This window comes from Panthera leo, chromosome B2 (assembly GCF_018350215.1).
Source record: "Panthera leo isolate Ple1 chromosome B2, P.leo_Ple1_pat1.1, whole genome shotgun sequence".
Lineage (NCBI taxonomy): Eukaryota > Metazoa > Chordata > Mammalia > Carnivora > Felidae > Panthera > Panthera leo.
In genome coordinates, this window is record NC_056683.1 from 111,870,785 (window position 1) to 111,896,841 (window position 26,057).

Here is a 26,057-nt window from a genome sequence, read left to right on the forward strand (position 1 = left end):
ATATGCCATGGTGCTTTTTCATCTTTTGCCTGGGATCACCTTACTCTCACATCAGCTACTGAACAAATATCTATTCATCTTTCAATCTATTCATCACCCACGCTCAAGGGTGTCTTTCTCTGTGAAACCTTTCCTGGTCCCTTTCCTATTTCCCCACAAGATACACTGTATGGAATTTTATTATACTTACATGTTTAGATGTTGGTTTTTCACGACTAGATAGTGACTTACTAGAAAGGAGGAAGCAGTGTCAGGTCATTAATTTAGAGGAGACACTTTTTCAGTCACAGTAATAATACATGGTAAAATCAGGAATATGTAGCACATAGTTTGTTATTCATTGTGTTAAAAGGAATAATGGTCCTTTCACTAAAAGAGCATTTGTATAACACTCCTCAGTAAATCAAGTGCTATATCATGCTTTGGAGATTTTAAGATTAGTAATACACAACTTTTACCTCTAGTAAGTCACCATCTAGTCATGAAAAACCAACATCTAAACATGTAAGTATAATAAAATTCCATAGAGTGTATCTTGTGGGGAAATAGGAAAGGGACCAGGAAAGGTTTCACAGAGAAAGACACCCTTGAGCGTGGGTGATGAATAGATTGAAAGATGAATAGATATTTGTTCAGTAGCTGATGTGAGAGTAAGGTGATCCCAGGCAAAAGATGAAAAAGCACCATGGCATATACAGCCTGCCATATTGGGGACAGAGCAGCCAGACTAATACGCCTGAATTGTATCTGCATTTCCAGAGAAGATTAGAAAAGTGAGCATGAATGAGTCGGTAGAAAAATGGTCATAACAGAGTAAGGAGTTTGGACTTTATTTTGTATGGCGTGATGGCAAGTCAATTGGCAGGTAGTTTATGAAAAAAGCATGATGTAATCAGAAATATACTATAGAAAAATCACATTCGTATCAGTGTGAAGGAAAGACTGGTGGGGGGCAAGATTAGGAAAAAGGAGACTAGTTAGGACATCATGAAAATGAGATAGGAGATGATGAAGGTCTGGACATCTCTGTATTGGAGATGGAGAGGATAGATGTTAAAAAGAGACATGGAAAAAGGAGGTGATAAATGGGTGGTGGATGGGTACTGTAAGAGAAGGCCTGATAGATACCTGGGTTTCTGGTGCAAGTGAATGGTTAAATGGAAATGTCATTTGAGGTAAGTAGAATAGGAATGTAATAATTGGTTCCATTTAGACAGATTGAAATTGAGGTGCCTAATTAATGTACAAGAAAAGATACCTTGTAAGCACTTGTCTTATGCACAAAAGATTTATTCAAAGATTAGGAAGGGTGATAGATGTATGGATTTTAAAATACATGGACTTCACAACCTATGTGGAGTTGAAAATGTGTGTTCATTCAAATATTATCATTCAGTGTCTTTGTGCCAAAATTTTGGTGAAGGGAAAGTCCAAATTTCATATGGGAATTGAGCTTTCCTTACACTATATATAATGTTTGACTTCATTTCACAATGATGTCAATGCATTTTTATCTGCAGAAAATACTGTCACACCAAATCTCCTAGACAGATAATCAGTATCCATCTAGAAGAGTGCTTCCCAAAGGAGATCCCAGAAATGCTAGTTCCATAAAATATATTACTCAGAAAAGATTCCAAAGCCAAGTAAGTTTGACACTAAAAATTTAGGATGCACATTTACATATTAACAACTCTGAGGATTTTCCAGTAGAGTGTGTTTGATTTTTCCTCTTCCATAGTTTTGTTTGAACCATACTATGTTGGGTGAGGCCAGATGCAAATCAAAGAGAAAAACTAGGGGGTGCCTGGGTGGCTCGGTTGATTGAGTGTCCGACTTCGGCTCAGGTCATGATCTTGCATTCGTGAGTTTGAGCCCTGCATCGGGCTCTGTGCTGACAGTTCAGAACCTAGTGCCTGCTTCGGATTGGTGTCTCCCTCTCTCTCTCTCTGCCCCTCTCCTGCTTATGGTCTGTTCCTCTCTGTCTCTCAAAAAATAAAATGTTTAAAAAAATAATAAAATAATAATAATAGAAAAACTAGAGGGGTGCCTGGATGGCTCAGTTGTTTGAGCATCTGACTCTTGATGTCAGCTCAGGCCATGATCTCACACAGTTCATGACATCAAGCTCTGTATTGGGCTCTGCACTGACAAAATGGAGTCTACTTGGGATTTTCTCTCCCTCTCTCTCTGCAACCCCCCCACTCTATCTCTCTCTGTCTCTCAAAAATAAATGAACTTTTTTAAAAATTCTAAAAAGAGAGAGAGAAAAACTAGGAAGATTTCTGTAGTTCTACTATGCTCTATTTCCCCAGGGAGAACACAGCACACCATAAAAGGCCACTAGGAGGGGTCACAGGCCAGCGAGAGAGAGCAGAATTGTTGGCCGTGTGGTTTCATTGGACAGGAATGGGCAAAGTAGGGTAAATGGGTTTAGGATTAGCTGGCTAAGTTTGAACCCGTATTCACTGTGACTATTAGACAATACGGCCTGGGAGTACCTAAAGTCTCCAGATGTTTTAGGTGAGCTAGGGTTTACTTGGGAACAGCCAGTAGTCATTTTGTAAAGAGATGTTAAAGCATTAATTTACACAAATTAAAAGTATAGTTAATATCCCAAACATTTGAACACAAAATGCCTTTTCATAAGAAATCTTAATATCCCAGAGAATTAGAATTCTGAAGGACTCAGTTTAAGGAATTCCAACCTATATCAAGCTTTGGCCAAATTATGTAAATCCCAGAAGATATGAAGTCACAAATATCTCTGGGAAGGTCAGGTTTCTCTTTCAAGCATCTAATAATCTATTTTCAAAAGAAAGCTCCCCCAAATAGTGCTTATATCATTATGCATATTTTGACCATGACACCTTATCTGCCTTTCTTAACACAAATCACAAGCAGGCTTCTCATAAATAAGTTTTCCAATTTTAGTCTTTTTGCTCGGTGGGTTAGATATGAACAACTTGTTTATTTGTATGTCCACATAGACGGATGCTTACCTTAGACAATCATGGCACTACTAAAAATCCTGGAGAAGATGCTCATTTGGGCCAGTTCTGTGTCCAGTTAGGTTTATTTATTATGATCATTTAGACATGGGGGTAAATGATGAGTGTTGAGTACAATGCTTTGGATTGATATTTCCCTTGTATTATCCTTGCTTTCATCATCTGTCTGAATACTCACCTACAGACCCTGCCTAGAACACATGAATTCCAATGCTCACAAGTAAAAAAGATCTGAAATTTCTGTCTAATTTCTGTCTAATTTCTCAGAAGGTAAGGCCTGAATTATGGGAGAAGTTTAATGTATAGGTAAACAGGGAAGGGATCTCGGAAAGTGTCTGTTCTTACCTGCTATAGGTCTGCAGTGAAGCATTCTGATAGCAATTTAGTAGCAGGAGGGTATGCTAGCCACGTGCTTGCGAAAATAGGTAAGTTTTCATTCCTAAGAGACTCGGGAAGAACAGAGAAGAGTTTTAGTTCTGTAACTGTGCTGAAAATGGACAGTAGAGATAAGGGCCCAATTTTGGCAACTGGAAAATGAAGGTATTCTTGATTTCAATACGAAGCTGGCCAGCTATATGCTCAGTTTTACTATCTCAAGCCCTAACAGCAAGTGTAGCCAGGGAGCTTCAACAGCAGAAGCCTGCAGGGAAACTATGGAAAGGTTTCAGTCTCTGTAAGCAAACTCTCCCACTTCACTACATAAAATAGCAATAAGTCATCACTGAACTAGAGGCAGTTAGACTGTAGGCACACCAAATGCCTGAGATTTTTTCCCCTTATTTCTCCTTTTAAACAGTATCTCAGGGGCGCCTGGGTGGCTCAGTCGGTTAAGCAGCCGACTTCGGCTCAGGTCATGATCTTGCGGTCCGTGAGTTTGAGCCCCGCGTCGGGCTCTGTGCTGACAGCTCAGAGCCTGGAGCCTGTTTCAGATTCTGTGTCTCCCTCTCTCTCTCTGACCCTCCCCCATTCATGCTCTGTCTCTCTCTGTCTCAAAAATAAATAAATGTTAAGAAAAAAAATTAAAAAAAAAAAAACAGTATCTCATTTACTTTTGTGAAGCCCAGCTTGATAGATAGATAGATAGATAGATAGATAGATAGATGATAGATAGATAGATAGATAGATAAAGATAAATAGTTGGATATACTTTAATGCAAAGATTTTTTTTTTCCAATGAAAAAGCCTGGACCTTGAAGTTTACGTCTCTGACCCTTTAGTTACCTAAGCCAGAGGCGCAGGCTGACAGGCTAGCTGGCTGTGCAAACTCGCAGGACACCACTGCCATCTGCTGTGCTGACTAGGAGGTGACAGCAGCCCTGGGAGCAGAGTCGCTTCCTCGGAGCAGCAGGAAGATGGGGACACTCCCGCCCCCATGTCGTGGTCACCTAGGGCCACAATCACAAAATACCACATCCTGCATGGCTTAAACAACAGACATATACTTTCTCATGGTCCCAGAGGCTAAAAGTCCAAGATCAAAGTACTGGCAGGTTTGGTTTCAACCGAAACCTCTCCCTTTGCTTGCAGACAGCTGACTTCTCACTTTGCCCTCTGTGTACAGTCTTGCCCCTGGCGTCTCTTCCTTCTCTTAAAAGGACACCAGTCCTGTTGGATTAGGGCCCCATCCTTATGACTTCATTTAAAATTAATTGCCTCTTTAAAGGCCCTTCTCCAAATACAATCATATTAGAGGTTAGGCCTTTACCATATAAATTTGGGGGGAATTTCTTTTGGTAAAGTTCTATATCCAAATCCACACATGCCCCTCTTCTACCTGCCATGCGCGCACACGCCATGTGGCTCCTGGACGTTTGACAACTTCTATGGGGCATAGATTGGGGCGAGCAGTGGCTCACTGGTCCGTCTCTCCAGGCTGTAATACTTCCCAGTGTCCTGGCTCCATGCTCTCTTAGGAGTTCCCGGGCAGTGCCTCCTGCTGTGGTGGGGGGTGATCTGGCTTCAGATGAGTAGCTCCTCCCCAGGAAAAAAGCTGGAGGCCTGCTCCAGCGGGTGTGCCTTGACATGTGAACCCTATTCAAGGGAGGCAACCATTGCAATGCACTTTTATGTATTTGTTCATGAAAAGGCAGTGCTATTTCTTCGGAGGAAAGGCTTGCTCCAGGAAAGCAGGCGACCCTTGCTGAGCCGTCTTTGTGGCAAGGCTCTTTCCTGTGTCATCTGTTGCCAGCCATGCTGAGTTTTCCTTATGACCTCCGCTCCCTTCTATTCTCCTCTACTTGTTCTCTTTTACAAAGTTCTGTGAAAGAGATGAAACATTCCGAGATTCTCGGCCTGGCATGCCTTTTATTATATATGTAGCTCTTCTCTCACTTAATGCTGAGATCTTCTGCACCACAGATGGATGTCCACTTACAGTGATAGAACGAAAAACTTCTCTCTCTGCCTCATTAGCGCTGTTCGAGGTGACAATTGAAAGGAAGACACGCAGCCATGGAAAATATCACCAACCCAGAACAGATAATAATCACATGATTTCTCAATTTGTATTATGTTTTCTTATAAACTTTGTAGTTAATAGTTAAACTAAAACTAAACACTGGTCCTCTAGAAGATGGATCCATGTTTCTAAGTAATCATATCTTTTCTAAAGGGGATTTGTATTTTTGTAAGTATTATTAAATATTCACATCACCTCTGGAACAATACAGAATATCATCCAAAAATAATACCCTAAAGGGACTTATTTTGAAAAAAAATTGAAAAATGAATTCTAGATGTTTAAACGTATAGACACACACAAGCACAACCCCACCAACCAAGCAGAAATGCATAAAAACCTGTCCTGAATTCTCTAAATTCAAGTGGCCTTGGGATAAAAGTCACAATCGATTTATAGAAACGTTCATTTGAAAAGCAAACCACAGGAAATTATTCACTTCTCTGAGGCTAATAATTTTCTGTTATTTTTGTTTGATTTTTCTTCTAAAGGCTGCTGGCCTACACTTCTGTGTATTGAACTCTATTCTATATGTTTTGATCATTTTTCCAGTTTGTCAGGATCATTGAGTTTGAATTCTTTGAACACAATCACACACACTCCCACTTTTGGGGGAGGTACAGGTGGCAGCAGGAAGAAACACTTCCCCTTTAAAAAATATTTGTTTCTCCCTGTTTATAAAGAAATGTAAGTTTACTGCAGAATGTATAGAAAATACAAACAACAAAAAAAGAAAATTAGAATGACCCCACGATTCTGAATCATGTTTCTCAGTTAACATTTCTGCATATCATACGGCTCCTAGTCTTTCTTTCTCCTTCCTCCCCTCCTTCCCTTCCTTCCTTCTTTCCTTCCTTCCTTCCTTCCTTCCTTCTTCCCTCCCTCCTTATTTTCTATCTATCTATCTATCTATCTATCCATCTATCCATCTATCCATCTGCCCATCTATGTATCCACCATTCTTTCTATCTGGTTGTTAGGGTCATACTACACATTAGTTGGTAATCTAAGCTTTCTTTCTTGTTATTATAAATCACTCTTCAAACATAACCTAAGGGGTAGGCAATTAGCAGTTCAAAATAGGTGCCAAGTTCTCAGGCATCACGTTGACAGAGTTATGAGAATGCTGTATCTGTTTTACTTTTAGAGTATCACACAAAAGCAATCAAATGAAATAATAAAATACTGTTAACATGGTATTGCTTTATCATCTCCTTATAACATTTGTTTTGTGATTTTTCAAGGTGACTTAGTGAAATAATCTTGTCCACATCTACTAGCCTTACATAAAACCCAAACTTGCCATTCATTTCCCCTTGTCTGAACAGAATTACATATTAAAGCCCAGAGCCCCAGATTTTGAATGCTACTAATCTCTAGTTATGCTTTACAGAATCATAGTGAGACCAGGGTAAGAGATGTCTGTCACCTTGCTTCTTCCTCAACTCACCCAAAACACAGGAGCTCTACCTTTATTTAATTTTACAACTTCTGATTCTGCTTAAGATTTCTTTTGGATTAGGGATACTGCAGGCTTGAAAATGATGGAAAACTACTGTCTATGGCTCTATTTCAACAGCTTAATTTTGTAGACCCATAAAGATTAAACGACTTGCCCAAGGTCACTGAGCTTATTCTTGAACTTCTGACACCAATACAGCACATATTGACTCTTTCAGGATAAGAGAGTATTAGCCATTGCCCTCAGGGACCACACCTGTCTTGACCACTGCTGTATGCTCAGCATCTAGCAATCCCCAACCTGGAGCAGGACTCAGTAATTATCTGGGAAATAAATGAATGAATCAATCAGCTCTCCACAAACATTTCTTAGACCATTTGGAAACTAGTAAGGGTATGTTGTATCTTCTTAGACTCCAGTTTATTGTAAGTAAATGGGTAATCAGTTATAATAAAGCACTTTTGTCATTTTCTAAGCAAATGGCAGAAAAGAGTGGGGCAGAGACATGCTGCCATATATAAAAATAAAAGATTGAATAAATGATCAGCACCTGAAACGAATGCCTGCATAGACATATGCCTCCTTTCAATCACATGCAAGTTTCTATCAGAGGCAACAGCATTCCCTAACAGTGAAATACAGTTTTTACATTGTCTTGCTCATTAGTTAGTAGTGGTCTCTTTTTCAGACTACTATTAAATTACTCCCTCTCGTGGTCATTGAAGGGAAAATATATGAGCTTTATTTTTAAATTTTTTAATTATTTTTAAAATTGGATATTCAGGTGAAAGTTGAATCTGATTCCTCAACAGTCACTTCTTATTTTCTATTTTTTTCACAATGTCTCTCCCATTGTACTATACTGCTTTCCACTCATGCACACACATACATACACACACTCACATTCACACACTCTCATACACACCTACACACACTATAATCATCTTTAAATAAATTTCATGTTCCCAAGTCAAAAAATATGGGGGGAAGGAAATTGATTGATCCCCTACCCTCTGTTAATTCAGAACAATCAGGACCTTGTTTCTAAAGAATAGTGTTAAGGTGACAATATTCAGTCCAGCAAAAAGGATGACATCTTACTGGGGTGTAGTAAAGGATGTATTTTATGCAGAAAATATTTCTGGCTGGGAGAACTGAAGCTTTCTCATACTCTTCAGGTTGTTTTAATCAGCCTCAATAGAAAAGAAAGCCAGGGAGTGTGAGTGGAAGGGAAAGTGGTGACATTTACAGAAATGATTAAAAGAAAAATCTTCCATTTTGATTATTCTGCTTCATCTTCCAATTCTGCAGTACACAGGCCACCTGTAATGGGTATTCCATACTTCTTCCTCACCATCTCTCTGTACTCGCATTGATAATGACATGACAAAGAAGGCAGCTAAGTGGCAGGAAAAAAGCATGCTTTTAGCACCACGGTGTAGATAGACACGCTCACAAAATAAAGTTCCTGGGATCCCACAGTCCCATCTCGAAAGAACAAATGAGAACAAGACAAAGAGCCCACATAGGAAACTAAGCTCTAAGAGCCCTCCAAAGCTGAGGCGTGCTGGGAAAGTAGGCTCCACATTCAAAGTTCGTCTTTTCATAAATGATGCTGGCAGGTGCCCACTTCAGTATGTCCAGTTGTGTTTTAGTTTTGGAAGTGGCTTCTAATAGAGACAGAAGGCTGGGCTTAGCTATCTCCTTCTTAACAGCAGGAGGATAAAAAACTCCGCATCTCTGAGGATGGCCACCAGGTATGCAGAACGAAAACATCTGAGCAGAGCAGCCTTATGCATAGCATAGCCTCTGAAAGAGCGCCTTGTCAATAAGGGAACAGAGGGCGAACCCTCAATCCTGCGTGACATTTAAATGAGGCTGCTCTAGCTGCAGAGACTCAGGGAGACCTCTGCTAGGATTGGTTGGCATTGTGTGACAGGGAGTGAAGGGGAAACAAACTTAAAGCTCACAGGAGGTGAGGTTTGTTTAAATAATAGAAAGTAATTAGATTGAAGACAAAAATCAGTGATGGCATTTTATAATTACAATTAATTTAAAGGTTAATTTCCTTTGGTGCTAAAATCTTATTTAAAACATTTACCAGGAAAGGAAATTAGGAAGTTGCTATCAAGAGGCATAGAGAGCTTCTGGGAATCCATGCCTATTATCACTTGAAAATTAGGTTAGGCCCAAAGTGGGAATTTCAATTCATTTTTGTGTATAATAGATGGTGGTCAGGCTGAGAGTCGGTGGAGTTGGCTGGGGCAGGCAGTGCAAGATTTGCATTTTTTGTTTGTTTGTTTATGGGATTAATTGCAAATGTTTCCAACAAAGGAGCCTAGTTTATACATGAGCAATCCTGACACAAAAAGAAAATTGGATATGGATTGCTGCCTTTGTAACTAATGAAGTTGATGTTAAGGAATTCCCAAGAGCAGAAAAGCAAAGGGAAGCACATAGTAACATCCATACACTTTCCTCACTGAAGTGAATTGAATGAGGGGACAGTGTTTCTTTTGGGCCCAAGCCTGCCGATCCTATTCCCCTCTTCCAGGTCCCACATTTTTTTCTATCCCCCTGTTTTCCAGTTGAGAATCGCCATGACTCAGGTTCCAAATGCTGTGTGTGTGTAAATAGGTAACTATAAAATACATATACTACATATACTCTAGAGTATATACATATACTACTCAACAGCTCACCTTCCTGGAAACTTGTCTAGCAAAATCAATGCATAATATGGTAGTAACAGTCGGAGAGAAATAACTCCGTTGCACTAATTTTTCCCATTCACTATGCCTGTGCAGACTTGCTCATTTTAAATATTTTATTGCTACCATTGATATGTAAACCAATCCCAGAAATATGGAAGTGTGCAGAATCCTAGAGCTATGAGCAATATTAACAATCACCTATTTTAATCCCCTCTTTTGACAGTTGAGGAAAGAGACACTTGAATGGACTCGCTCTAAAGTGAAATAGTCATTTAGAGGCAAAACTGGGAATAGAACTTAAATCTCCAGATTTAAATATACTTTCCACACCACTTCACTGCAATAATCAAGATAGATCCTTTCAACACGTATTTATGGAGTAACCACTCTATGATGGGTTCGTGTGTCCATCACTAGGGATGAGACAGGGAACCAAGCAGATACAGCCTTTGCCTTCATGGCGCATAGAGCCCAGGACGCAGTTCCCATGAAGAACTACAGTCACTTGTCATGAGAATTCAAGCAAGGGTGGGAGATGTGTGGTAGTGGAATGCCCCCCCCCAGGGGTGCATCATCCAGGTGAGAAGACTAGAAAATTATTCCTTGAGGAAATGACATTTCAGCAGAAATCGAAAGGATATATCAGAGGGATATGTAGAATTTAATAAAAATAGGTGTGCCTTGGTGAAACAGAACTACTTTTCCAGTCCATATCGACCAAATGTACACTGTAATGCACACAGGAATAATCTTAAGTGTTTTTAAGGAGCTCAATATACCAAATCTAGTTTCAGCTTTCGCAAATATCAATAAAAACGTTAGAATAACCACTGAACATTCTCTTTCCTGAAACTGCTACTATCATTCTAAACAGATGATTAATTTAGACTCAAGAGTTTGATGATTTTCCTTTCTGGAGGATGCAAAATGATGCAAAGATTATGTTAGCGAGGATTATAAGGCAAGGAATGCATGTGGGCTTTTTAAAATTTTCTTAAATATGCACAAAAACATAAATGTGCCCACACCCTAATTAAAAGCACTGCATTTAAATGGACTCTGCATTCTAAGTATATGCTGGATGTCACCTGAGAAGACATGCCCAATCATGTCTAACTAGCTCACCTATGGCTCATAATAACTGCTCTCTCCAATTTCAACTGAAAGGCATGTCATATCTCATTGAAAGCATGCTAACAGGGAAGAAAGAAACAAAGACAGGTAAATCTGATTCATCCAAATGGCATGGCACAAAGTGAGCCCAGGCACCTTGAAGGTGAAGTTTGCTTAGTGATCTCATCCCATTCTGTATGCTCCTCCACATCTATTGAAATTATTAAAGATGCCTGGATACATAATTGTCTGACTCTAGCTTTACAATTTCTTGACCTTCTCAGCACTTGCCACCCTCATTACCACTCACTTCATCTACCCCTTAATTTCCTTCATCAAAGAGGCTAATTTGGATCACCTTCAACTGTGGAGAAAGGAAATTTCTCCAAAATCACAAATTTAAAGTTCTCTGCCTGACTATAAACTCCTGGGTATTTTTCCTCTACCTGTTCCCCTGCCTCCCTCCCAGAAAAACTTATCTTCATCCTCAGGAACTTCCCTTTATGGGAACATTTGTTTTTCTCATTCTTCGGATCTTTCTACTTCTCATCTCTGTGCAGGATTACTCGTGGCAGTGATGCCCCCACCGGCCCCCTATCTCCTACCTGGCCTGTATTTGCATCACACTTGGATTTTCAACAACCACACGTGATGAGGCTCAGGTTCACTTTCTCCACTTCTAATCCCGGGTCACTGCCCATGGCTGGAGAAGGTCCCTAACCATGGCTGGATGCTCTCTCCTGCTCAACGACACCCTCATTCCTTACCACTGACTTCCCTCGGGATCTGCTCCAAACCCAGGCGTGGGTTCTGAACCTAAGCCTAGTACTCAAACCATGAAAATTACAGTTATCAAACATGAAACCCGTCCATTTTTCTCCTAGAACCTGACAAATTTTCTACACTGGCAAGTATCCTTTTGTCTCCTTGCAACCCTGCTCAAATCTGAGGCACACACAGTCAAAGCTTCTCCTCTCTAGAGTAATTCTTCCACCAACCATTGAGCTCATGCCCTCTGCCCAATCCAGGAGGAGAAGCTGTCAGTGTCTTCATTGTGGCACTCTCCATTGAACAGTCCCTTTTGTCTGCATATAGACTGAAGCCTCAGAGACCACAAACAAGACTGGTCCCAGCCTCTCTCTGTCCTTTTACAGAATATATGAGGTGACTTCCAAAAAATATTTGAAATATGAAAACGCAGTTCTATGTAGTTTTTTTAAGTAAAAAATATCTCACCCCCCCCCCTTTTTTTTTTCTATACTAGGCCATACAGGCTTTTCCTGTTGTTTGTCAGACCACCAAAGGAATGCACGGCTGAAGGGTTTCCATAGACTGTCCTCAGCTGTCCTCAGCTTCTGCTGATGACTCAGTACCTGTGTCATCCCACACAATACTCTTGTAAATTCTAATACAGAGTGCTCCTCCTCTCCACAAAGAACCCAAATATGCATTTAAAGCATAATTCAAATTGTTCTCTTTGTATAAATCCCTTCCAAAAAGAGATGAGATCCCAAATCTATCCATGGTGTATCTTTAGTATACATATGCCAAGTGCTGTATTTGAGACTTGACTCTCTCAATAACCCTATGAAGTTGGAATCGCTTCATTATTTCCAAGTTAGGGGGGAAGAAAATAAGGCTCAGAGCAATTGTGACCTGCTTGTGGGCATGATGCTGGTAGGTCTTCTGAGTCCAGAGCCCTCCATCTTTACACTACTTTCCTACTTCCCTGTGATGTACAATATTAGAAGACTGTCTGATAGCAAGATCCTGGCGTCAGCAGAAAACCAGCATGTGTTCCTTCAAATCCCCCCTATGGTTCTGCCTTCACTGCAGATGTAGGCAAGAGCTAAAAGACAGAATAGTTTGTCAAGTGGGACTCATATTTTATTTTTTTATTAAGTGTTTCAAACCAAAAGCTTCAAGTGGTTACTCAAACTATTTCTAACTAAAGAAATATTTCTTCTGCCATGACCACATTGTGGTGTTTGCTTTTCATGTTCATTCTTTAGCATATGTAAATGTGTCACCAAGTATAAAATATGGAGGATCTGGTTCTAATGCAACTAAAAGAGAAACGTGAAAATAGGACCGTAAGAAAATACATTTGCTGGACAAGGTTAGGAAATGCCACATCTGCAGTGATTTAGCTAATAAGTCTCATTGCATTCAGTGTGTGTTTTGTCTGTCGGAAGCTCTCTGGGCTGTAACGGTTACTTCAGTGACCTTTAAGGCAACAACAAGGTGAGGTAACCCTACAAAGCGTTGTGTTTCCCTCATCAGGAAATAAAAACAGTAGCTCAGAGTCCACTCAGGGATTTTATCCCAGACCAAACACCTTAAGCTCACACAGTAAGCTGAATTGCTGCCCCCAAGGAAGTCTGTGTGGGTGGGAGGTGGTTCTTTTGAATTTGGCCTATGACTGGTTATGCTCTAAATTTCCTTTGTGCAACTGGAGACAAGTACCCTTTAAATTCTCACCTGCAGAGAAAATGGATATACACTCTATTTTCATAGCCCACACAAATTCTTTAATGTCTTTCAATGGGTTCTTCTAAATATTCAGGCTGAGCTTTCTATGATCTGCCTTTTAAAATTTCTCCTCATGGTCTTTTCCAGCTCTGTCTCCAAAAGGGAGTATGTTGACTAGGGGCTTTGTCATTAATGACCGAGGTACAATTTTATATTACAATACCTCACTGCCAACATGTATTTTAAAAAGGCAATTTTAGGTTTACTGAACTCAGTGTTGCTGATTAAGAGGTTTAAATAAATGGGAAGTTCACACTAGGGAATATATTTTAGCAAAGAATATTTATTCAAAAAGCATTTCTCACTTACTTGGTAATTTCTAAATTCCACTATTATTAATGTTATTAAATCATAGTTATTAAACTGATATGGCTCTTTACTAATTTAAAATAATGGGCCTCCCCATGTCTCCATAGGTCAGTAGAATAAATATACCCATTGTTCAGATAGGAAAAAATAAGGCAAAGAGAAAATGTAACAATTGCAAAGAAAATGATAACTTTCCTGAGCTATCTTCAGAAGACCAAAAGCAAATCCCTCCGATGAGGCAATGATTAAGCAAGCACAATTTTTATTTTATTTTGTCACCTTCTGCCCCACTGTCTACCTTTGTTATTCTCAGAAAGAGAATAATGTTTTCCTACCAGTAATCAACATTTGCAACCTTTGATAGCCTTCATCGATGAATGACTCTCTCACCAGTCACTTTGATGCTAAGGCATGTCTTAGCCTCTTTGCCTCTACTCCTCTAGGCCAAAGGGACTACAGTGGTGGCTTCTTCCCATTGGTATTCAAAAAAGTTTCTTTTATCTCATAGGACCAAGTATTACAGATCTTCTATAAAAGGTCTTCTCTTTATTATCATTGAAGGCCTTAAGGAAGAAAGAGTAAAAACAGTTGAATTTCACTTAAGAATTTTACCAACATCTTCCATGCTCCAATGATTGTTTTATTTTTCCTTACAGCCTAGCAGGTCTATAGAGATCATCCCATAAGGACAGTCTTCCATGCACCAAGACACTGTTCTGGGTTCTGGGTTACTGTAGTGAACAGTAGCAAACAGTAAATTTCATGCATCTTACATTAGAGCAAGGGACTCAACAAAGAAACAAGTAGATTACAATATGTCAGGTGGAGAGGAAACACAATAAAGTTGAGTGAGGGGAAGCTAATCTCTGAAATCCCAGCAAATCTCCAACTTGCCTTGCACCAGTTCGAGTTACATTTCTCTTTTTGCATGGATTTCCTGGTCCCTGACACTTGTACCTTACATGCTGTATTTCCAAATGAAGCCAAGCACCAACTCCTTCCTGACATTCTTTTCTGTTATAGGCAACAGCATTCTCCTAGTCAACAAATTTCTGAGTTGACTTTGACTCTTGCCTCTTCCTCTCCTTCCCCCATGTGCAAAAACTTGTCAGGTCACATATTCTCTACCTCTTTCTCCATTATCTTGAACTCATTGTCATCTTTTTTTTTCTCATTCTCCGAATTCTAATTCAGCCCTTCAGTAATTTCCGTTTTTCATATTTTCTGGTAAGTGTTGAAATAACAGACAAAATGCCAAGTGGCTAAAAAGACAACATGCCTCTTTCCTTTGAAAACACCATAATCAGAGTTATACAAGAGGAGGCTGAGACTATAAGTAGTTTTCAGAAGAAAAGATCATTTAAATGTTTATATGGTTTTATAGTTCAGAAGAAATGAACTAAACTTTGAAGGATGCTCACCTTATCTCTTCTTAAAGATATGTTACAGAAAAACCAAGACATCTCATTAGTAACTATTACTGGAAAATCCATCATAGGTGGGTTTTGCTTTGATTATTGCTTTGATTATTATTTGATTATTGATTATTATAAGAGTACATCTTCTAGAAAGAGCAGAGGAGAGACGCTAGAGAATAAACAACAAAATGAAGCATCTACAACCAATGGAAGACTCAAAGCAAGCACTCAAAAACTCTTGTTAAATGAATACTATAAAAAGAGAACAAAAGCCTAAAGATTTTAGATTTAATCCAAAATCTGATGCAAAACCTTTGATAACCTTCCAGGAATTTACTGGAATGGCATGAGTGAAAAGCAGAAATCACTTTTCAATATACTTAGGAAGGAAATAGAACACCTCACTTCCAGCCCTGTCCTCAGCTGTTGTGTGTCCCCCAAGCAGTCAAGTAAAACTGTATTTATCTGTACAGTGAAGATAATTATTCCCACCCACCTCACAGTAATTTTGCAGAGATAATTAATATCACCTGAAAGGGCTTTAGAAACTATTAAGTATTGTGCAATTGTTTGAAACTTTATTTACTTTTTTGTTTATTTGTTTATTTTGAAAGAGAGAGAGAAGGCACACAAATGAGCATGGTGGGGGGATGGGAGGGGGCAGAGAGAGAGAGAGAGAGAGAGAGAGAGGTGAGAGAGAATTCCAAACAGGTTGCGCCTGCTGTCAACACAAAGTCTGGTGTGGGGTTCAAACTCACCAACCATGAGATCTTGACCTGAGCCAAAATCAGGAGTCAGACACTTAACCGCCTGAGCCACCCAGCACCCTGGAACTTTATTTTTATTTTCAGGAATTAAGGAGATTCCAGAGGAATAACAGGTACACTTTTCTAAATAATGCAGAGATAAGCTACGAACCAAACATCTAGATGCCATCACAATTACTTGGAAAAGGACCTGTCAGATGTTTCATGACCCTTACTGCTCAGAAAAGTTTCACAGCATGTAGCAGCCACTTTATAGACTTGATAAATGTGATTATGTAAAAGAAAAGAAAAATAGACCAAAGCGGTATTAACAGTATTCTAAAAATGTAAGTTAACCCCAGTGACTCATTTTTTTGAAAAAGAAATAGTTTCTTCTACTTCTTTTTTTCACCCATGTGACACCACAAGGAGTTCCATATGTGGTTGAAGCATCATCTGGAAAAGAAGAGCAAGGAATCACATCTACCTACACTGACCACCGTAATATTAACTATAGTGGTCAGTTGGACCCAGCTTATTTCTATTCCTCTCCCTCAAGTCTTTAGGAAGACATCCAAACAATTACTGGGAATGAATGCATGTGGAAATTGGCCTTACATAATTTCCTTGGCTGTGAACTGAAGCATGTTTATAAAATATGCCCTTTGATTGTTGCTTAAATTTGAATGCCTCCCTCATAAGTGAAATGGTAAAAATCCATCGTGGCTACATTTAGATCCTCTTCTTTTTCATCTTGGTTCTGAATCACCTGCTGTTGGATCCTTTTTTATGGCTCCAGACGATCTGAATGATCAGAAAAATTACAATCCTTCCATCAGAGTTTTTATGTGATCCTCCCCACATGGGGAGTTGTAAGCCAGCACTACCAACCCCTACACCAGATGGCTAATGAAAGCAAGCCCTAGACAAGTCAAACACTGTTCACAACACATACTAAGGACACACCTCATTTCCCTTCTGGCCTTTTCTCATGTCTTAGGAAGGTCTACATTACTCCCAACTCAAGCTTTGTTTTCCATTTTTGGTCCTGATTCTATCCATTGGACTTGAAGATTCATCTTGGTTTCTTTTAGTTATCCTTTGATTGTAGAGTGACTACAATCTTTGGTTTGTAACTACCATCTGACCTTTTCTGCTATCCATCTCAAACCCCTGGAAACAAGCCCGAGAAATATTTCAAAATACCAATAACAATAACAATAAACCTGAGTTTAACTCGGATCTCAGTTTCAGTGGAAGAGACACGAACCAGGAAATTCTAACACTGTGAATACCTCTCAGTAAACTAGTCCTTAATCAAGTTTCAATGTTGACAAGAGAAAACCCAAATGAAAGGGAATTTAGGCACTATCTGAAATTAATTTCCAATCATAGACAATAATTTTTCAAAATACAAACCTTAAATATAGTTGACATTCAATTATTGTATAGCTTTTCTGGTACCCTTTATATTAGCTAATGTATGTATACAGGCAATTCAGGAAACAAAGGAGGTTCCTTCTCTTAATTCATCTTCTGGTATGGTTCCATCGTTATCCCAAATTAAACATTTTCTGTTTCTCTTTCTCCTACACTGCATGGCTTAAAAGACTTATAAAGAAAATCCTGAATTTTTTCAGGGGCTTTTAATTTTCTTCCTCCACACCATATGTCTCACCCAGGGCTCCACATTCCTTATTTTATTTTATCTTCATACTAATTGTATGAAATAAGTATTTTAATTCCTGTTTTAAGAAATGTTAAATGATATGTCTGTGGTTACACAGCTGGCAAGTGGTCAAAGCAGTATTTGAACCTTGATCCTTTTAACACCATGGCCTTTGTTCTTATACTATTCACTTTTGATAAGAAGAGAAATTCATCCTAGAAAAATGTGTCCTCAAGATAAAAAGAAATGAGATATTAAACCATGAAAAACATGAAACGACCTTACAGACACATTACTAAGTGAAATAAGACAATCGGGAACGGTTCCAGTACTGTATCAATCCCACTCTGTGACATTCTAGAAAAGGCAAGCCTATGGAAACCGTACAAAGATCAGTGGTTGCTAGAGATTGGGGGAGGGATGGATAAAGGCAGAGCACAGAGGATTTTTAGGGCAGCAAAATGATTCTGTATGAGACTAACACTGTGGAAGCAGGTCATTATACATTCATCAAAAAACGTAGTTTAAAACACCAAATGTGAACCCTAATGTAAACTCTGGACTTTGGGTGATAATGATGTGTCAGTGTAAATTCATCAGTTGTAATCATGTACCACTCTGGTGAGGGATGTTACTAGTGGCAGAGTTTGTTGGAGGGGCTATATAGGAACTCTTTGTACTTTCTGCTTAATTTTGCTATAAACTTAAAACAACTCTAAAAAATAAAATCTATTAAAAAATATTTCCCCATTATATAAACAGACATCATGGACTTTATGTTACTTCATACTTTGCTCCAATTTCTACCTGTAGCACCTGAATCTCACAGTTGAGGCAGGGGGAAAGAGAACAAAAACTAGTCAAAGCTAAACCAATAGAATATGACTCTAGAACAAGTAAAGATATCCACAGGCATCCTATTTCAGTCTCTATATCCCTTCCTCTCTCCCATCATCTGTCTTGCCAGCTTTTCATCAGTTTGCCTCTTTTATCCCTACCACACAGCCTTTAAGTCCAGGAGCAGAAAAGAAAAAAATAAACACAAAACTTTTTCCCAGTATTCTTAGTATTTACTGTTTCATCGATCTGTGGGCAAGAATTCAGACAGGGCACCATGACAATGGCTTTTCTTTGATCTCAGGGGCCTCAGCTGGGAAGACTCTATGACTGGGTTGACTAAGCAGCTTGAAGCTGGAATCATTTGGAGGCATTTTCTCTCACGTGTCCAGGCTATCAGCGGAAAGCTCAGCTAGCCTATCAGTCAAAATACACATACCATTGGCTTCTTCATTGATCTTTTCACGTGGACTTGTTTGGGCACAGTGGCTGTGTTCTAAGTATCTCAAAAGACAATAGGGAAATGTATGACATCTCTATGATCTGGCCTTGAAAGCCACATAGTTTCATTTCTACCATATTCATTAAAGCAGCCACTAAGTTCTACCCAGGTTCAAGTGGAAAGGACACAGACCAAAACTATCAGAAGGGAGGAGTGTCAAGGCCACAGTGTAAGCAGATATGAAATAGGAGATATTATTACAGCCATTTTGGGTAATTTTGTTATATGTTATTATATTTTAAATATCGAAGTATGTATTGCATTTGAATGTTTGGTTAAACTTTGCTCTACATCTTTATTTCTGATTGCCTATTTCAGATTATAAAACACATAATGGCAGGCACAACCATGTTGCATTAATTTACACAAGCTCCATCATAGCACCTTGTACTTGACAATCATAGTATATAATATCATTACTAGTGCTGCAGTTGCTGATAGGTACATGCACTTAAGCGATTATTCTTTACATTTGTAATGTGTTGCAGAAAATCTCCACACTAACCAAAAAAGACATACAGCATCTTTACTCTGCAAGTGAATTTTATTATTCCAATTAGGTCTTGGTTGCTTGAGAAGAGTACATAATTTCTTCTCCCAAGTGAATAGATTCTTGTAAAGCAATAATTGAATCTCACAGTTGAGGGGGGAAATACCACTACCCTGAAGGAACTATCTGTTTTCCTCCACAATTAGTCACTTAGGTTTTAATAGATTATTAAACGGTTTATATTAGTAATCTGTGTGAGATCTTGATCATGAATGCTAAACTCTTTTGAAAAGTTAACTAATGAAAGCAATTGTCCCTTTCCAGTTGATTTCATAGGTGGCTTTGATTCTTATGGCTATCAAGGGCCTCAGAAGACATCTCATTTACAACTACAGCCTATGTACATGTAAGTACTTTATTTTGGAGGTATTCTATGATACTAAAAGATGATTAAGTAAGCACTGCCATGGTGCAAAATAGATGGCATGCAGCTTTCCTTCAACTACATACTTCCAGTATTTTCTCTTCTATTAATGTTGTTTTGGCTGGGATAATTCTAATAACATTTTCTCCATAATTCATTTTTAAATCTAACTTATCAGAAATGCCATCTGTAAAGTTACCTTTAGTCTTATATAAAGTATCAACTACATAGCTAAAAAGCCTTTATTAATATTTCTTTGAATACTTTATTAATACTTCTTTGAATGACCCAAAAGTTATATATTTTGAAAATGATATAACATTATGGGTAGTTATATGCTAACTATACATAAACTATGTATTCTGGTTTTCCCAGGAGAGTCTCAGTTTACATAGGTTGTCCTGGTATAGTTATTACCAGTACCTCTTCTTACTCTCAAAAGTATTCTCATTTGGGTGATAAATGATAGGCTATATATAGTTATATATAGTATAACCCTGTAGTTATGTATAGTGTTAAAGAAAACTGAGCAATAATATTCTTTATTCTTTTTCTGATGTGAAGTGAAAATTACGCCAGAAGAGTAACACTGAAATTTATCAGACCCTTAACTCTAGCACTCAAGAGAGCAGACATACAATCAGAGCCTGATTTTTATATCTGTGTTTAGGCAAATTCCCTTGGATAACAACTGATAACAAATTCTATATATCAGCATCAAGTGATATGCTGAATTGCAAGCGAAGATCAAAATAGAAAGTAAGATTCCAATTCATTTTGAAATGTGAGCTTCTCTCTTTGAAGATATGTGTTTGTCGTCATTGTCCTCCACCATTGAATCATTTTGCCTTTTAGTATTGTTAATGTCTAGGATGATAAATGGAATTGGAGTATTTCTCTTCCAAGAGATTAAAGTAATCTTTATACACCTCCTTGTAAGCTTCTCTTTAAAAGGGGAATGATCTATGCATCATGCCTGCACTTTTCTTTGGAAGTATTTGGCAATACCACCCATAACAAAGACCTGATCTGTTCAGAAATCCACCAATACTGTATGCATTCAAAGCCTTCCCTCTGCAAACAGTGCATCACACAATCTCTTTTGTATCCCCATAACCACTGCCCTAAATCAGCGTTCATTACCTTACGTTTTCCTGTCTCTTTCTAATTTTAGTACCTCTGTCCCATCTTCCATGTGGCTGCCAAATTACTCTTCCCAAAGTACCACTTTGACTCTTTCCCCACCTTGTCCCCAAACTATCAATTAATCCCTATTACCTACTAAACAAAGTCCACATTGCTTACCGTAGCTTACAAGTATCCTCTGACCTGGCCCCAATATCTTGCTGAAATATTCTCTCTTCTCTTCAACCCTTAACAACTTTTGACTCCCAACTATATGCAGCTGATGCTAGGAGATACTGGGGAAGTGTAATAATGAATAAGAGCTGGCTCCTGTCCTGATGAATCTTATAATCTATTGAGGGCGTTAGTAGTCTGCCATCTTACCCATTTTTTGCCGGTGAAACTAGAACTCTTGCTTTCCACCAATATGACGTGTATTTCTCTAATTGCCCATGCTGTTCTCTTGACACCAAACATATTTTTTTTCCAAGATGAAATACCACTATCCTTCAAATTATATCTTAAAATATATATTTTATGGAAGAGTTTTAAATCTCTTTTTCCTCTGATACTTCTCTTTTTTTTTTCTTTTGCGTAGTACTATACTTGTTTTCTGTTTAGACCAAAATTTCCTGTCTTCCCAGGAAGACTCGATAGCTCACACAAAAAGTAAAATTATAAACCCTTGAAGTTCTTTACCACTCTTCCCTATATTGTATCATAGCTTTATATAAAGTGTTCTATTAAAACATAAAGGCAAAGCAATACAAGACAGTGGTTAAGAGGACCTAGAAGGCAGAGTACTAGAGATGAAATTCTTTATGACCTTGGACATACAACTTGATTCGAGTAACTTTAATTATTCTCATCAAATCTAAGTTTCCTTCCCTGAAAAAGAGAGATGATAGCACATGTACTTCATATAATTATTTTGAATTTATAAGTATATAAGACGTAAAACATGCCACATGGTAAATGCTTAAGAAACATAACTTACTAGTACTGGGAACAATGCTTATGTGAACCAATATTACTCATGAAAAGACTTTATCGAATCAGAAATCAATATACTATACAATATAATATATAATATACTATATTTCATAGTATACGAAGGGATTTCCTCTGGAAACAATAGATCACATATAATATCCACCCAAATAACATGCAACAATATGTGCTCAAGAGTAGACCAGAACATCTACAAAGCTTGTAATTGCTTGTTTCTGACAATATCACATAACATTTCTTCATCATGTAACACTTCATTGTGTTTATGAATATGAATGATCAATAAACATGATCAAGCTATAATAAGTTACATGTAACCACATATATAGGATTAGCTATCTTAGAGAATGCTAATTATACAAAATCAAGTATATTTTTTCAAATCAGGCATCCATAATTCTAATGTCTTTAAAAAGGGGACCCTGCATATTTAATATCCATCATTAAATTCCTGAGGACCAAACTTACCATGATTTTATTAAATAGAGGACTTTAAATGACAAACGAAAAGTAATAAAAATATTATTTTCTTCCTTACTGCCTGGGAACACTAAAATTATGTAAGAAGTTTCAAGTCTCACTGCTCATGAAAAAAGTTGAATGTTCCATGACATTCAGATTTAGGAAGTTAGAATTAATTGCATATAACAAATCACTAGTCAAAATACTACCACTGCCCCTTCTACAAAACATCCCCTTACCGGACTTCAAGTTCTACAACACTGAGATTTTATTTTACAGATGAGGAAACTGGAGGAAGAGAAAGGAAAACAAAGGTCACACAACCTGTTAGTTGTGCCACCCCCAATTATCAACCAGTTTTCCTAACCCCTTAGTTCAGTGTTCTTTCCAAACTCTTAGACCTGTGAGTTTGCTCTGGCATTCATTATATTTCCTGATTTTTAATGTACTTAGTTGTACTTCTCACACTAACTTGGCTGCCATACCTCCAAACATGCCTGCACCCCTCCCTTTCTCTGCAACCAACTATCCTCTTCGGATTTTACATTATGCAGTAGCCTTCAACGTGGTAGCCTTCAGAACCCCTCATTTGACAGCCATCGCCTATTCAAACCCTGTGAAAAACCAAAAGTGACTCATGCATAAATTTCACCCCTGCTGAGAGGAAGGGACCCGAACATCTCCTATGTCTTTGTCCTTTGGGGAGTAGCTTTTCCTGTCAACCTGCCATAAATAAGTCTCATAAAGTAAGAGTAATTCAACATCATGGTCCGGTTCAAGCACTTTCACAATATTATATAGCAACTGGAAATAAAAGCTGTTCCTTAGAAGGAACGCAAATGCTTAAAAAAGTAATGTGCAGTTTTAGCTGTGGGATTTCCATTATGCCCAGCAAATCCGTGGCTAAGAGCTTTGAAAACACTGCCCTGACTGACTCCCATTCACAGCCACATTTCAGTTCCTACAGTCATTGAATAGACAGCCCTCTCTTTTTTAGTTAAGTTGGGAGAATGTTCTGTAATTCTTTAGATTATCTATCATCCATCCTAAAAGAAAAGGTTTTCATAAATTTGTTTCTTATGGTTTGGTAAACTTCTTTGAAACAAATAATAGCCATGAAGCTCCCTCACAAAAACATTCCCATGTCCACAGGTTAATTTTCTAACAAAGTAGCTGTTTTGACTACCACTGACCTATGTGCCATCGCCAGTAGAGATGTGTTTGGGCTCCCGCAGTATAAACTGTGAGAATATCCCATGGTATATTAGCAACATTTGAAAACACTGCATTCTTTTTGGCAGCCTAATTGTATAGCAATACATATTCATTTCATTTGTCCCCAGAAATGGATTTTAAATTATCATAAGTGGCCACTTTACCCAAGAGGTTACAGAGGAAAAAGAAACGGAGAGGAAAGTTGTCTCATTTTAAGCACAATTTGGGCTTGGACTTTTTTGTGTTTAATTTTTGCTTGTTCTTGTGCTTGGAGAGGTGAGAAAGATGCTGGGCTCTCCCCCTTGATTAAAAACAACTTTTCTTTCTCTCTCTTTCTCTCTACCAGGTCAAAATAATACAGATGGCCTCAGTATGTCAGCTCCTGGACCTTTCAAAGAACTTGTTTTGCAGTGGCCTCCTGCATTTTATGAAGAGCAAGAAGCAACTGAGTTTAAATATATATACATGTTAACAGAACAAACATAAAGCCTCTACATACACTGAGACACACACACACACACGCACACACACGCACACACACACACACACAGAGGCACATACTAATTCCTCTTGGCCTCCTCTTTCTAACTGAAACAAATAAATATGCAGGACACTCCCATCTTGGATTTCCTGAAAGTAGGCTTCTTTCTCCCAGGCCTTTGGAAAGTTCATAAGGAGATGTGTTGGTGCCCTCTGCTGGCCGTCACTAACTACTCTGCAGCCCAGCCAGTCAGCCTCTGTGAGCTGCAAAGTCATCCAGGGCACATTAGTTTGACAGCCCTGTCTTCTGCACTCCATACGTCTTGATAGCACCACGGCTACGTAGGCAATGTAATTGCAAAAACAAACAAAACATGCCATGATGACCTTGTAACCGAAGTCCGAAATGGCAGGTTGTTTGCCCTAAAGGCTATACCGTACATACTTGCCTTAACCCACCTAAGTTGTGCGCCCGAGTCTCAGTGCAGACCTCCCCAAGTCACTTCCTTTAGGCTAACACACTGCTATTAATTCCGAACGAGTTTGAGTCTGTGTGTTTCACGTCAAGAAACAGGACTGCATAGCTCAGCAGCTCAGTGTGTCTGTGTACAAAAACTGCCAGCTGTCAGCAAAGTGCTTTATCATTGAACCTCCATGGTGGCCAAAAACAGACAAGTGACAATAACAACAACAACAACAATAATCATGTTCTTTATAATTCTTAAATATGGTCTTCTGAAGGGGTTGGGTGGGACAAAGTAAATTTATTAATCTACTAAACTCATAATCTACTGGAAGCAGAGAACAGAAATGGCTTAACTCACTGATTTTATTTACTGCACTCTAGGTGCTTTTATAAGTATCTACAAATGTCTTTTACTAACACAGAAACAGCTGTGGATTTCTATCAACAGAGGCCAACTGAATATGTATTAGCTATGTTTACTCTTTTATATCTAATTCAAATGGAAGACCCTACGTAGGTGAACTTTTTTTCCTAACTTCAGCGTACGAGATTATTTTTTGGGTGGGCGGGGGGAGCAATAGTTACCTTGGTGAAATATTTGAGATCTCTTTGTGGTATTTGGGGGATCTGTTGTGTGTTAGAGTGTATTTTAATCCTCCTGTATTATTGTGGCAGAAAAACTGTGCTGTTAACGTAGTTGGCAACAAGATGCCTTTGGAAACTTAATAGTAGGTCAATGTGTTTATGGAATATTCTGAATTCCTAGGAAATTTTGTTCTATATACTCAAGCATTATTTGGTTTTCATTAGTGGGAAACATAATTAGCTCAGGCTTATCAGGAACTCCGAAGAGTCATGTTTTTTCTTGGATCCACCTGAGATGCTAAAATCAATTTTTTTAAAACTAATACAACATCCTTCAGTGCAGTGAAATTGAGACTTGAAAAGTTACAAATTGGCATGGAGCAATGTTTTCTCTCTTGGTTTCTATGTAGTTTCTTCAGTTATTGGGTTAACCTACTTTGGACCTTAGCCCATCCAGATCTACATAAACCAGCCCCATTACTGTGTTTGCATGGATGTCTGTGAAATACACACATATACATTCAAAAACGATAAAGGAACAAAGGTTATATTGGAACATAAACTAAAAAAAAAAAAAAAAAAAAAAAAAAAAAAAAAAAAAAGGTTCCGGCACTTGTGCTTGAATTTTCTCAGTGGCTTGTATATGTTTGTCCATACATACATGTATAAAATAAATAATTGCAAACATGTCAGTGAAACCTCATATGATGATTTTATAGTGACATGCATGTTTAATGTATGAGAAAAATATTTACCAATTTATTGTCCTCTGATTCTTAAAATTTAAATACTCTACATGCCAGAAACTATTCTAATGTGACTATTAACGTGAAAATTAAAATGAGGTTTCACTGTACATTCATGCTGTGATGAGATTCCACCTTATAGGACATGTATATGGATAGAGATTTAAGTGCACAGAGAACAAGCCCTCATATTCCTGCTTTAAGTTGCAGCCAAGCTACCACTTAATCACTACTATCATCACCACCAAAATTTTCAAAACCAGTTGTTGACTACTAAAGAGT

The 26,057-nt window shown here is 38.3% G+C and overlaps 1 protein-coding gene across 3 annotated transcripts in view; it reads left to right on the top strand.

Annotated features, from left to right (window-relative positions):
- Positions 1-25,580, top strand: part of NKAIN2 (sodium/potassium transporting ATPase interacting 2) — a 980,716-nt gene extending 955,136 nt beyond the window's left edge. For 2 of the 3 annotated variants that reach the window (XM_042939746.1, XM_042939744.1), the window contains 3 exons: positions 19,586-19,667; positions 20,356-20,444; positions 23,845-25,580. In XM_042939746.1, coding sequence (XP_042795680.1) covers positions 19,586-19,667; positions 20,356-20,380 — 107 coding nt within the window. In that variant the 3' untranslated portion in view covers positions 20,381-20,444; positions 23,845-25,580. The remainder of the gene's footprint in view (positions 1-19,585; positions 19,668-20,355; positions 20,445-23,844) is intronic. The other variant, XM_042939745.1, reaches the window with a different exon arrangement.
- Positions 25,581-26,057: the final 477 nt, after the last annotated feature.